We start from the raw sequence: 13110 nt of genomic DNA, 5'->3' as shown, positions 1-13110 counted from the left end.
AAGCAGCACCAAATGACCTGGGGACAGATCAAGGCCCTATCCAACCAATCTGCACAACTCTTAGAACAGCAAGGCCTTGAGAAAACTCCAGAGAACTTATTAGCCGCCTTTTCTTGCCTGAATGCCAACTCATTAACAATTGTGTTCTGCACCCTCCTCCTTTGCCTTATTTCTCCAGCTATGGCGATTTCAGAACAAGGACTCTGACAGGACAACATGTACATCCTCGATGCACAGAACTTTTTACACCTGTTGAATCGAACAGACTGTTAGATCTGCACACACATGCCAACCCAAGCCTGCGGAGAACTACTGATGCATGCTGTACCATTTAACCTTACAGTATGGACTAATTATCCTTTACAGAGAGGTTTTTATTAACTCTCCAGTTAATAATACCATACTACACATTGGTAGCCGTATTCAAGAGACTGCCGCTCTTTGTTGGGACTATGATACAGGGGATGGGAAGGGGATTCAGGTGGGAAATATCCATATTGTAACCGAACCTTTGTATTAATCACTGAACACTTACATAATTATACCACATATATGTATGCAATTGGCAGATTTCAGGATGTGCAGTAGGAGACCCAAGCAGGTACAGAAAGTATAGAGGGGATGAGGGATTTACCCTTTATAGTTATATAACCCAAATGATATGAATTACAGAGACTTACACATCCTAGCTAACTGGACGACTTCCATATTTAATCAGACAGTCCATGCATTAAAACTACTCACAACAGAAGTCTCTCAGATTAGAGAAGTAGCATTACAGAACAGCTATACCTTGGACACTATTTTAGCCTTAAAGGGTGGTGTTTGTGCATTAATTGGATCTCATTGCTGTGTGTACATATCAGTTTATAAAGCAAACCTCACACATACCATAGAGAAGATAGAAACCATGGATGCTGATGCACCACTTTCAGGCAGAATACCAACTTCTCCATGGGATTGGCTATGGTCCTGACTCCCTGATATTTCTGGTCTCAAAAGGGTGATTTCTATTATAATGACCATAATTGTCTTAATTGTTTGCCTGTGATGCTGTATTCAGTGCATACCCAACCCTCATATCCATATTGAAACCTTGCTCTCAGCCCGGATACAAAGATGTCTTGTAAGATGCCTAATAGGGAATTCTGAGCCCTGCAGCGTTGGCACACCACGCTGCACCAGCTCTGGGTGATATGGAGATTCAGGAGCTCATCGGCAGCTGGCACACCACGCCGAATCAGCTTTTTCTCTCCATAATCCCCCTTCCCCTATCTCCAGCCCATATGCAAGACATAACAGATTTCAGTAGGGGTCTAAAGCTTTATTTGTGCTGCCTAAACAAAAACAGAAAGGGTGAGATGTGGGAAATATAAGCTTTGCCAGCAAGCCATTTCATCAGGGTTTTACACTATCTTCCCTTCTCCCTGACCTTTGCCTGAATAAAAGCATCACTTGTGCTTAAGTCTCTGCCTGGGAAAGGATACCTGACTGTCATGTATTTCTCTAGCTTATAATTAATCCTGATAGCCTGAAATAAAGGCTGGGTGTTCCCTAGTCAGAGGCAGGACAAAGTCAGGAGGTATAGAATTCAGCAGCCAATGAAATGATCCGTGCACACCCCCTGAGCCAAGCCAATAGTGTAGAGACTCGTCTGTTGCTATGGGGAAAGTAGCCAATCATGTAATGACACATCATCTGCCTTTGTATGAATGTACAATAAAAGAGGGCGCTGAGGTGTGCTCAAGCCCCTTTTACCTGCCTGCCATGAAAGCTGTCTGATGTGCCTCTTCATTACTGCTACAACAATATTGTTTTCCCTGATATGGGCTACTACCACTGCCAGATACTTGGTGAATCTTGCTGTCCTGCTACAGTGAATCATAGCTACTTCCTATGATTGATATGAAAGGAAATATGTGTGTAAGCATCCTTTGGATCCAGGGTCAACAGCCAGTTGTTGATTTCCTGGTGTGGAAGGATGGTATTCATTTTGAACTTCTCTTTCTTGAAATATGTTTACATTTCTTGTTTTGGTGAGGACCTCCTGACTTTTTTGGGATTAAGAAATATCTCAAGTAAATCCCCTTTCCTTCCCCATTATTGAGACTGGTTCTGCCACATTGACCACCAATAACAAGGCTAGTTCGTGTTGCAGAATTTGAAATTGTTCCTAGGGTACCAAATGAGAGTTTGGTGGAATGAGGGAGTTAGATTTTGAAAGTTTAGGCGATAGCCCTTCAAGATTATTTGAGAATCCATTGGTTTGTGTTAATGAGAGACCTCTGGGGGTGAAAAACTAAAGCCTTCACCCCCTTTCTCTGTATCCCCTCAGAAGAGTTTGAGGGGGTGCAGAGATGAGTTTTGTACTAAAAAATTAGGTCCTGATTTCTGAGTAGTTTACTGATGGACCTTGGTCAGATCCTTTCCCTAGGACATAGACTGTCTTGATGTTGTTAATACAAACAACTGTCTCTAACAAGGGTACAGTTGGTGCCTTCTGTAGGGTTGATATGGATATTTACTTTGAGCAGACATTTGCTCAGAAGTAGCTATAGATAATGTTTAGAGGGTTCAGCAGTGATTTATTTCTAAAATGTATAAATCTAAAGCAATGCACAACAAAATAAAAATAAGATCATAACAAAAATAACAATATAATAAAATAATTTATAATAGTGATCTTTTATAAGATAAACAGTTTCCTTTATTTTCTCAAATAATTTGTCTCCCAAACATGGGAAGTCCGCCAATTTGTCATGTGCTTTTCCCCATAGGCCTGATGCTCTCAATCAAGCCAGTCTTCTGGCTCCTATAACTATGGCTGATGATCTTAAATCTGTTTCAAAAACATCGTATGCAGATCTTATGAGGTGTTTGGCACATTCATCTGCTTCATTCAGGTGAGACGTAAATTGTTCTTATGTATCTGAAAGAAGATGTGATGAGGTATCCCTTATTTTCTATAATAGATTATAAAGATAATGGACCATTTGGGTGAAATTCTGCTTTGCAATATTGCTGATTGGAAGGCTCTTTTCCAGTGTTATTTACATCTTTTTGCTTTTTCTTTAAGGTAGAATGTCGGTATATAAAAATTTTAAATAAATAAATAAATAAATAAATAGATTTTACTACCACAGATTCATGAGGTAGTTTTTTTGCTTTATGTGATTTTATCATGTATTTGTTTTATTTTTTGAACATGTTTTTATGTTTGTATTTTATCTGTGTATACTGATTGTGAATGTTTAGTTGGAATCCATATTGAATATGTTATGGAGTCTATGAAATATAAGGTTATTAAATAAATAAATTGAACTTTATATTTCAGATCCAGTTTTCTAGCAACTGGAAGAATGGAGAGGGGAGTTTGATACATTTTATTTAGATTGAACCTCTTAAAACGTGTTATGGGATCTTCTTTTGAGTCCACTTCTTTTCATTTAAATGGAATTGCTTTTGCCATTTTTTGCAAGAAGGCCAGGTCATGTCTTTTGGTGGAATGGTATTTCTAGATGGTTCTGGTGAGGGATTTGAAGGCAAATCTGTCAACTTCTGCAGCGAAAGGAAAGAGAAAGAACCATAAGATGAAGGAGAAACCTCTCAGAGTCAGAAAGCAAAATCCAAGGGTCTGTAGAGGAAGACTTATTTTTTGAGGAGATGGAGCTGTGAGATTTATGAAGATGCTCCTGTTGAACTTTTTGAAATGAAGGATTAGATGATTGGGAATCTAAATGGACAGACTTTTCCCAAAATGGGCTCTATGAGAGAAGGAGATGAAGGAATGAATGGAATACTCTTCATATAATCATGGGCAAACTTGAAGCAAAGCTTTTAGAGGAATAGATGTTATTCAGGAGATGAAGGAGAAAGCAGCACAGAAAAGGTGGACTCTCTCTGGTACTAAGATGGGAGGAGTGTTTTTCTCAACAGGAGGCTTAGTTACAGAATCTCCTCGTGAAGCAATTAATTATTTCAGTGCCAAAAATTTTCAGTGCTGAAATCTTCTGCGCTGGGGCATTCAATTATGAGATATTGGCACCATAGGATGATGGCACCAATTTCATATATGCCAAAGGAAACTCAGCGAAGTGACTCTATGGGAATGCTTCGAAGTCCTCAGTACCAACTGGGGTGATTTCTTTTCCTTCTTGTGCTCAGAACCTGAAGCTGAGAAGGCATGAATTCAGCATTGAAGAGACTCTGACCTTCTCTTTTTTTGGTACCGTTTCTCTGAACGTTTCTTTTTCTTTTGAGGGGACATTTGTTTATAGGCCATATATACAGTCATGAGAGACTAATGAAAGAAGCAGAGAACATAGAAATCAAGGCTAGACAATTTATACTTGCATTTAAAGCAAAGTTTAAAGGGTCTTTATACTAAAATAAAGAAGGATTAATGGGCACAAAAAAAAAATGATCTAATCATTTTTTTTAGGACTAGACCAGTGTTTCCCAACCCTTTCCTGGAGGCATACCTAATCAGTTTGCTTATCATGATAGCCACAATGAAAATGCATGTGACAGATTTGCATAGCCTGGGTCTCCAATGTATGCAAATATATCTTATGCATATTCATTATTGATATCCTGAAAACCCGACTGATTAGGTATGGCTCTAGGACAGGGTTTGGAAATACTTGCATAGATTTATGAAAAATAATGAAAAGGACTACTAGATTGAAAAATTACAAACTACAAGAATGAAGAGAAAACAAAAAAAAAAAAACCTGAAAAATGTGATGAATGGTGAAGAGAAATGATGCATCTGTGGACCCTTGGACCAAAGCAGGATCAGCTGCAGATGGACCCCAGCGAAGCAAAGACCCAGCGGGACCTTCACCTATACTACCGTATTTTCCGGTGTATAAGACGACTGGGCGTATAAGACGACCCCCCCCTTTTTTATACATATTTTTAAGAAAAAAAATAATTTTACACTCAAACAGGAGCAACCCTATCTATGAAAAGGCAACACTACAAATACCGTATATCAGGCCCTAAAAACCAATATACCTCTTATTAGGAAAACAGAACTAGCAAGCAGCTATAGATCCCCACACATAAATAATTGTAAAACTATACTAATAAGCAGAATAAATGTTTCAAAACAGCTATGAACAGAATAACATCCAACAATTAAAAACTCATAAAAACTATTAAACATTCTCCAAACACCAATAAAATATTTCAAAAAAGCAGACACATCACATAATATTAAATAATTAAAATGGCAGTCAATCAAGAAAAATAAACTTAAAAAGCCACCTTTCCTTACCCCCTCCAGCAGCTCTCCTATTCCTCTTCCTCTTCCTTAGGGCCCATGTCTCTCACACACACACCATACCAGTCATGCCCCCATGACCAGTTTCTGTCTCTCACGCACCAATCATTTCCCAAACAGTCTTTGACACACACACCAGACACCTTCCTGAACAGTTTCTCTCATGCCATACACACACACAGGCTTCCCACTCCCGTGTTCTGCTTACCGTACATATACGGGCTTCTCACTCTCATAATCACTTTCTCTGTCTCACACACACACACACCAGTCTCTCTCTCATTTCCATGCTCACTCTCCACGTGCACAGGCTTCTCATTCCCTGAATCACATTCTTTCTCTCACATTCACACACAGCAGTCTCTTTCTCTCACACACACCGTCACCTTATCAACCAGTCTCTCTCTCATGCACGCGCACACACACACACACACAGCCAGTCCTCCCGCTCCCATGCTCTCTCACATAATCAGGCTTCTTACTCCCATGCTTTCTCACATACCCAGATTTCTCACTTCCATGCTTTTTCTCTCTCTCACACTCACATACACATCAGTCATCTCTCTGAGCAGTCACTTTCATTGTCTCTCACACACATGAGCTCGCTGACCAGTTTCTCTCAATCACACACATGCTCTCAATCAAATGCATTCTCTCACTTACACACAGGCTGGCTGCTTCTCTCTCTCTCTCTCTCTCTCTCACTTACACACAGGCTGGCTGCTTCTCTCTCTCTCTCTCTCACTTACACACAGGCTGGCTGCTTCTCTCTCTCTCTCTCTCTCTCTCTCACTTACACACAGACTGGCTGCTTCTCTCTCTCTCTCTCACTTACACACAGGCAGGGTGGCTGCTTCTCTCTCTCTCTCTCACTTACACACAGGCTGGCTGCTTCTCTCTCTCTCTCTCTCTCTCTCACTTACACACAGGCAGGGTGGCTGCTTCTCTCTCTCTCACTTACACACAGGCAGGGTGGCTGCTTCTCTCTCTCTCTCTCACTTACACACAGGGTGGCTGCTTCTCTCTCTCTCACTTACACACAGGCTGGCTGCTTCTCTCTCTCTCTCACTTACACACAGGCTGGCTGCTTCTCTCTCTCTCTCTCTCACTTACACACAGGCAGGGTGGCTGCTTCTCTCTCTCTCTCACTTACACACAGGCTGGCTGCTTCTCTCTCTCTCTCTCTCACTTACACACAGGCTGGCTGCTTCTCTCTCTCTCTCTCTCACTTACACACAGGCAGGGTGGCTGCTTCTCTCTCTCACACTTACACACAGGCAGGGTGGCTGCTTCTCTCTCTCTCTCTCTCACTTACACACAGGCTGGCTGCTTCTCTCTCTCTCTCTCTCTCTCTCACTTACACACAGGCTGGCTGCTTCTCTCTCTCTCTCTCTCACTTACACACAGGCAGGGTGGCTGCTTCTCTCTCACTTACACACAGGCAGGGTGGCTGCTTCTCTCTCTCTCTCACTTACACACAGGTAGGGTGGCTGCTTCTCTCTCTCACTTACACGCCCCCCCCCCCCCCCCCAGCACAAATAGTAGCTGCAGCAGCTTCCTCCTCCAGCCCCCGCAGGCCAAGAAAGAAGAAACCCATCGGCCGCGGGAGGCTCACGCTGCTGTCTCCTTTCCCGATTACCAGCTCCTTCGACTGCTCGGGGGCCGATGCTGCTGCGCCGCTGCTATTTTTTCACGCAGCACGGCTCTTTCTTCCCGCGCATCACTTCCTGTTCCGGTTCAAAGGGGGGGGGCGGGAAAAAGACAAAGCCAGCCGCGGATGCCACAGCTTTTTTTTTTTTTTGCACCGCTGCCGTTCCCGCTGGGCTTGAACGTGCTTTTAGCCCAGCGGCAACGGCAGTGCGGTGCGCAGGAAGGAGAAAGCCGTGCCACATGAAAAGATAGCAGCATCGGCCCCGAGCAGTCGAAGGAGCTGGTAATCGGGAGACAGCAGCATGAGCCTCCCGCGGCCGATGGGTTTCTTCTTTCTTGGCCTGCGGGGGCTGGAGGAGGAGGTGATGCAGCTACTATTTGTGCTCGGGGGTGGAAGTGAGAGAGAGAGAAGCAGCGTGCCTGTGTGTAAGTGCGAGAATGCATTTGATTGAGAGCATGTGTGTGTGATTGAGAGAAACTGGTCAGAGAGCAGGTGTGCCCGGCGTATAAGACGACCCCCGACTTTTGAGAAGATTTTCTTGGGTTAAAAAGTCGTCTTATACGCCGGAAAATACGGTAGTTTTGTTCCCCTCAGGTTGAGTCTTTGGGTGTCAGGGCCAGCTGATGACAGAAGTGGTGGTCCTTGGACAGCTTAGGTAGTAGGGAGGCAGAAGTCAGGTGAGTCCAAGGTCTGGGCAATGGTCAAAGGCAGGCAGTGCTCAGGAATATCCAAGATCAGGTAGTGGTCAGAGGCAGGCAGAGGTCAGGCGTATCCGAGATCAAGCAATGGTCAGAGGCAGGCAGCGGTCAGGCGTATCTGAGATCAGGCCGAGGCCATACACGGTATCCAGACAAGAGGAGAGGAGGGACGGATAGGCGGGCAGGTAGGCAAGGAGAACAACAGGCAGGCAACAAAGGAGGAGATGAAGACTGCAGACAGGACACTGAAGCAGCACGCTCCACACTGGAGTAGGTGGATCTGTTGCTGAGACATCAAAGCAAAGCCAGCAAAGTGACTGCCACCAAAACTATGACCTTCCAGGTCAGGTACTTCATGTCACAGGTGCACAGTGGCTCAAATAGAGCTTTCATCAGCTGAGCTAACACCATGTTAAAATCCCAAGACACAGTGAAAGGCCTTAGAGGAGGCTTCAATTGAAGCAGGCTCCACATGAAATGTACAATTATAGGCTATACAGAGATGGGCGTACCAATCGCACTAAGATGAACTCTGACAGAGTTGTTTTTTAAGCCAGTCTCCGACAGGTGTAGAAAGTAGTCAAGCAGTTTTTGTGTGGAGCAGGAGAATGGATCTAGGGCCTTCTGCTCACACCACAGGGAAAATCTCCTCCATTACAGTCCACAGGACTTTCTAGTGGAAGGCATTTTGGAAGCCACCAGGACCTGAGACACATCATCAGAAAGATCAAGTGGCTGCAGGATTAACCTCTCAACATCCAGGCTGTGAGTGACAGGACTTGGAGTTTGGGATGCCACAGCCTGCCCTGATCTTGGGTGATGAGATCTGGGGAAGTCCCCAGACTGATCAGTTTCCAGATGGTCAACTCCCACAGCAGTGGAAACCAGACCTGTCTTGGTCAATGAGAGGCTATGAGAATCATAGTCCCTCTTTCTCGTGAAGCTCCAAGAGAGTCTTAACCACTAAGGGAATCAGAGGATACGCATACAGAAGACCCTTGCCCTAATGGTGGGCAAGGGCGTCAAAGGCTGGTTTGCCATCTGACCTGTACAAGGAACAGAACCGAGGTCCCTTCCGGTTGCAGGAGAACGCGAACAGATCTACATCTGTGTTACCCCAGAGACAGAAAATCCAATTCACTACCCCTTGGACCAGGGACCACTCGTGGGGTCTGAAGGCTCGACTCAGCCTGTCAGCTATCACGTTATCCATTCCGGCCAGATACATGGCCCTGAGCACCATCCCATAGTCCAAGGCCCAGGACCAGATCTGGTCCGCTTTCTATCACAGGAGGTACGATCCCATGCCTCCCCGTTTGACATACTACATGGGTACTTGGTTGTCAGTCTGGATCAGGACAATTTTGCTGGACAGCGGTCTCTGAAACCCCATAGTGCACACCTGATCGCTCAAAGCTCCAGGAAGCTGATTTGACAAGAACATTTCTCAATAGACTACAATCCCTGGGGTGCTGAGCCCATCTACATGTAGATGCATCTGAGATTAGCACAATTTCAGTAGGGAGACTCCAAAAGTAAATCCCCCATTCCAGATTGGAGAGTACCTGCCACCAGGACAAAGAGTCCCGGAGAGACAGGTTGACTCGGATGCAATCCTGGAGGCTCTGAGTGGCTTTGCACCACTGCGACCTCAGGTCTACTGGATTCTGGGCATATGTAAGCGTGCCAAGGAACTGACATGGACGGTTGCGGCTACATGGCCCAACAGCTTCAATATGTGCCAAGCTGATACCTGCTGGTTCTGTTGCACCTCTGCCACAATGGTCGCTGGAGTGATGGCCCTCTGGTGCAATAGAAAGGCCCTGGCTTGAGCCGTGTCTAGCAGGGCTCCAATGAAGTCCAATTGAGTTGACAGACCGAGATGGGACTTTGGATGGTTGGAAAGCCCCTGCCTGAGTCGTGCTCTTGACCAGTCAATTGTCCATATGTGGGAAAACATACACTCCCAGTCTGTGGAGGTGCGCCGCCACCACGGCTAGGCATTTTGTGAAGACTCGTGGGGCGGACATGAGCCCAAATGGCAACACCTGGTACTGGAAGTGCTGTTCCCCCACCACAAATCAAAGATACTTATTCTGACCAGGGAAGATCTCGACATGGATGTATGCGTCCTTTAGGTCGAGGAAGCATAGCCAGTCCCCTTTTTATAAAAGGGGGATCAAGGTGCCCAGGGAAACCATCCTGAACTTTTCTTTTTTCAGAAACTTGTTCAAGGTGCTCAGGTCTAGGTTGGGACAAAGTTTTCCTGTTTTCTTTGGAAACAGGAATTACCTGTAGTAGAATTCCAACCCTCTTTGCCCTGGTGGTTTGGGCTCAACCACTCTGGCCGATAAGAGGGAGGACAGCTCTGTCTGTAGTACCTCCTGATGCACTACTGGCCCCCAAAATGGGCATGGAAGGCAATTTGGTGGGACACCCAAAAGGTTTAATTGGTACCTCTGGTGGACGATGGACAAAACCCACTGGTTCATGGTTACACTAGGCCACCGGTTTACAAAGAACCACAACCTTCCCCTGACCAGAGGGTCCATCGTCCCAGGATGGGCAACTGGCTTTCACTCCCTACGGTCCAATCAAAATCCCATCCCTGGAGTTGACTGAGTAGCTGGCTGGGGCTTGGAAGCTCTCTGCTGCCTGGAACAGCCACAAAAGCTCTGATGGTGTGTACGGGATTGAGGAGACAGAGGATAGTACTTCCTTTGGTGAAAGAAAGACTTTCTGGGCCCCTACCTCGACAGCCTCCTGGTTGAGGACGACGGGTCCAGAGTGCTGGTGGAGAGTTGCTGGAGGGTTTCATGATGATCCTGGAGTTGGGCCATAGCATCCTTCACTCTATCTCCAAAGAGATTCTCTCTAGTGCATGGCACATCAGTGAGTCGTTCCTGTACTTCTGGTCTGAGATCCGAAGCCCACAGCCATGCCAGGCTGCGTGCGCAGATTCCCGCTGCAGAGACCCTGGATGCCATTTCAAAAACATCGTAGGTCACACGGACCTCAAGTTTTCCACACTCCAAGCCCTTGTGCACCAGCTAGATGAGAATGACTTGCTGCTTTTGAGGCACCTGCTTCCAGATATACCACGAGTATTGGTTCATGTAGAGCTGGTAGTCAGCGATGTGGGCAATAAGTATGGTGCCTTGGAACACCTTCCTCCCAAGAGCGCCAACGCTCTGTGGTCCTTCCCCGGGGGGCCCTGAGAAGTGGGTCCGAGAGTGCGTAGCCCTCTTGAGGACAGATTCGACCACCACCAATTGGTGGGGCGGCTGATGGTTACTGAATCCGGCAGCCTTTTGGATGAGGTAAACCACATTTGCCTTCTTATTCATGGGAGGCACTGTGAGGAAGTATTCCTAAATCCTCAGCAGCCACTCCATAAGGATCTCATGTACCGGGATTGCCACAACCACCTTAGGAGGCTCCATGAACCGAAGACCCTCAAGCATTTTGTGCCTGGCATTTTCTTCAGTCATAAACTGGAATGGGATGGCCTTGGCCATCACCCTGACAAACCCTGCAAAGGTCTCCCATCAGACCCTTCTGGAGGAGAAGGGTCTGATAGGAGACCAACCGAATCCTCAGAGGAGGATTCCATCTAATCATTCCCCTAGGGGTCATAAGGAACCTCATCCTTAGGGGCGGATTTTAAAAGGCCCGCATGCCGGCGCGCCTATTTTGCATAGGCCGCCGGCGCGCGTAAAGCCCCGGGACGCGCGTAAGTCCCGGGGCTTTCGAAAAGGGGTGAGAGGGGGCGTGTCCAGGGGCGTTCCCAGAAACAACGCGGCGTTTCGGGGGCGTGCCCCGGCGTTTCGGGGGCAGGCCCGGGGGCGTGGCACCGGCCCGGGGGCGTGGTCGAGGCCTCCGGACCAGCCCCCGGGACCAGAGGACGGAGCGGGGCTGGTCCCGGGGGCTGGTGAGTGAATCTAGCCAACTATTAACAAGATCAAGATCATTAATATCAAGAACAGACAGTGTAGGGCACCAACAAGATCATAGTTGTTCTAGCTCTATATGGCCTTTTGTTCTGCGATTTTAAAGGATGGAGACTCAGGGTCATCATCAGGACAAATGCCAAACTATAGTGGTGGGTTTAGAATATAATAAGTCAAGGCCGACAAAGGTAAGGGGGGGGGGGTTTAGATAGGGCCGGGGGGGTGGGTTAGGTAGGGGAAGGGAGGGGAAGGTGGGGGGAGGGCAAAGGAAAGTTCCCTCCGAGGCCGCTCCGAAATCGGAGCGGCCTCGGAGGGAACAGGCAGCTCGTGTTGGGCTCGGCGCGCGCAGGTTGCACAAATGTGCAGCCCCTTGCGCGCGCCGACCCCGGATTTTATAAGATACACGCGGCTACGAACGTATCTTATAAAATCCAGCGTACTTTTGTTCGCGCCTGGTGCGTGAACAAAAGTACGCGCTCGCGTATTTTTTAAAAATCTGCCCCTTACTGTATACCACATAGGATGGAGCCCTAGGTGCTCGGCCGACATCCAAAGGTACAGGTACTGATGGAACTAGACGGGGGGACTACTGGCCTTGGTGTCTCCGCTGGCCTCAGCGTAACTTCCTCCTCCTTGGAACTGGTGAAGACCACCGTATTGGTAGGGGGATTTATGCCACTTGAGTTTCTTTCCTTTAAGTTCCATTTAAGTTCCCTTAGTGTTTGAGAAAATCATGGGGCTACCTGCAGACGATGAATTGAAACCTTCAATGGAGCTACCTCAACAACAACAAAAGGTGAGTGAATCTAGCCAACTATTAACAAGATCAAGATCATTAATATCAAGAACAGACAGTGTAGGGCACCAACAAGATCATAGTTGTTCTAGCTCTATATGGCCTTTTGTTCTGCGATTTTAAAGGATGGAGACTCAGGGTCATCATCAGGACAAATGCCAAACTATAGTGGTGGGTTTAGAATATAATAAGTCAAGGCCCAAAAAATTGAAATCAAGTGAATGGCCTTTTTAATGAATTGGTGCATGGACCAATTGTTTGAAATTCATAGCAGACATGGTCTTCATAAAGTTTTCATAATATACTGCAAATTATGTATGATTCAGAATTCCAGAGTAAATTTATTGAGGTTTATTCTTTTTTTTTTAATATAGTAATAATACAGCTATAATAATGAGAAAAAAAAGATTTTCATTTTAATTCTAATATATCCAATCAAATTGTTTTAAAAGAATCATTAAAAAACAGCTACTCACCTGAGGTCTGCCTGCTCTTCCAATCATTTGCAGTATATCAGTTTCACTGTATTCTTGAAACATTCCTGAAGCATAGTGCATTGTTGATTTTATAACCACTAAATGTGCTGGTAGATTTACTCCCATTGCTAATGTACTAGTGGTGACTAAATCAAAACAAAATATGTTAATTTCATGATATATCACACAAGCATTTGATGTCTTGTTGCCCATTTTGTTTCTTCTGCAAGGTAGATTTATGTTTGCCCTCGA

The 13110-nt window shown here is 45.8% G+C and overlaps 1 protein-coding gene across 1 annotated transcript in view; it reads right to left on the bottom strand.

Moving 5' to 3' along the window:
* Positions 1-13110, bottom strand: part of LOC115099805 (probable ATP-dependent DNA helicase HFM1) — a 451200-nt gene that overhangs the window by 201658 nt on the left and 236432 nt on the right. The window contains exon 13 of the mRNA XM_029617654.1: positions 12859-13004. Coding sequence (XP_029473514.1) covers positions 12859-13004 — 146 coding nt within the window. The remainder of the gene's footprint in view (positions 1-12858; positions 13005-13110) is intronic.

Source organism: Rhinatrema bivittatum, chromosome 10 (assembly GCF_901001135.1).
Source record: "Rhinatrema bivittatum chromosome 10, aRhiBiv1.1, whole genome shotgun sequence".
NCBI lineage: Eukaryota > Metazoa > Chordata > Amphibia > Gymnophiona > Rhinatrematidae > Rhinatrema > Rhinatrema bivittatum.
This window is presented reverse-complemented; position numbering and strand designations above follow the sequence as displayed.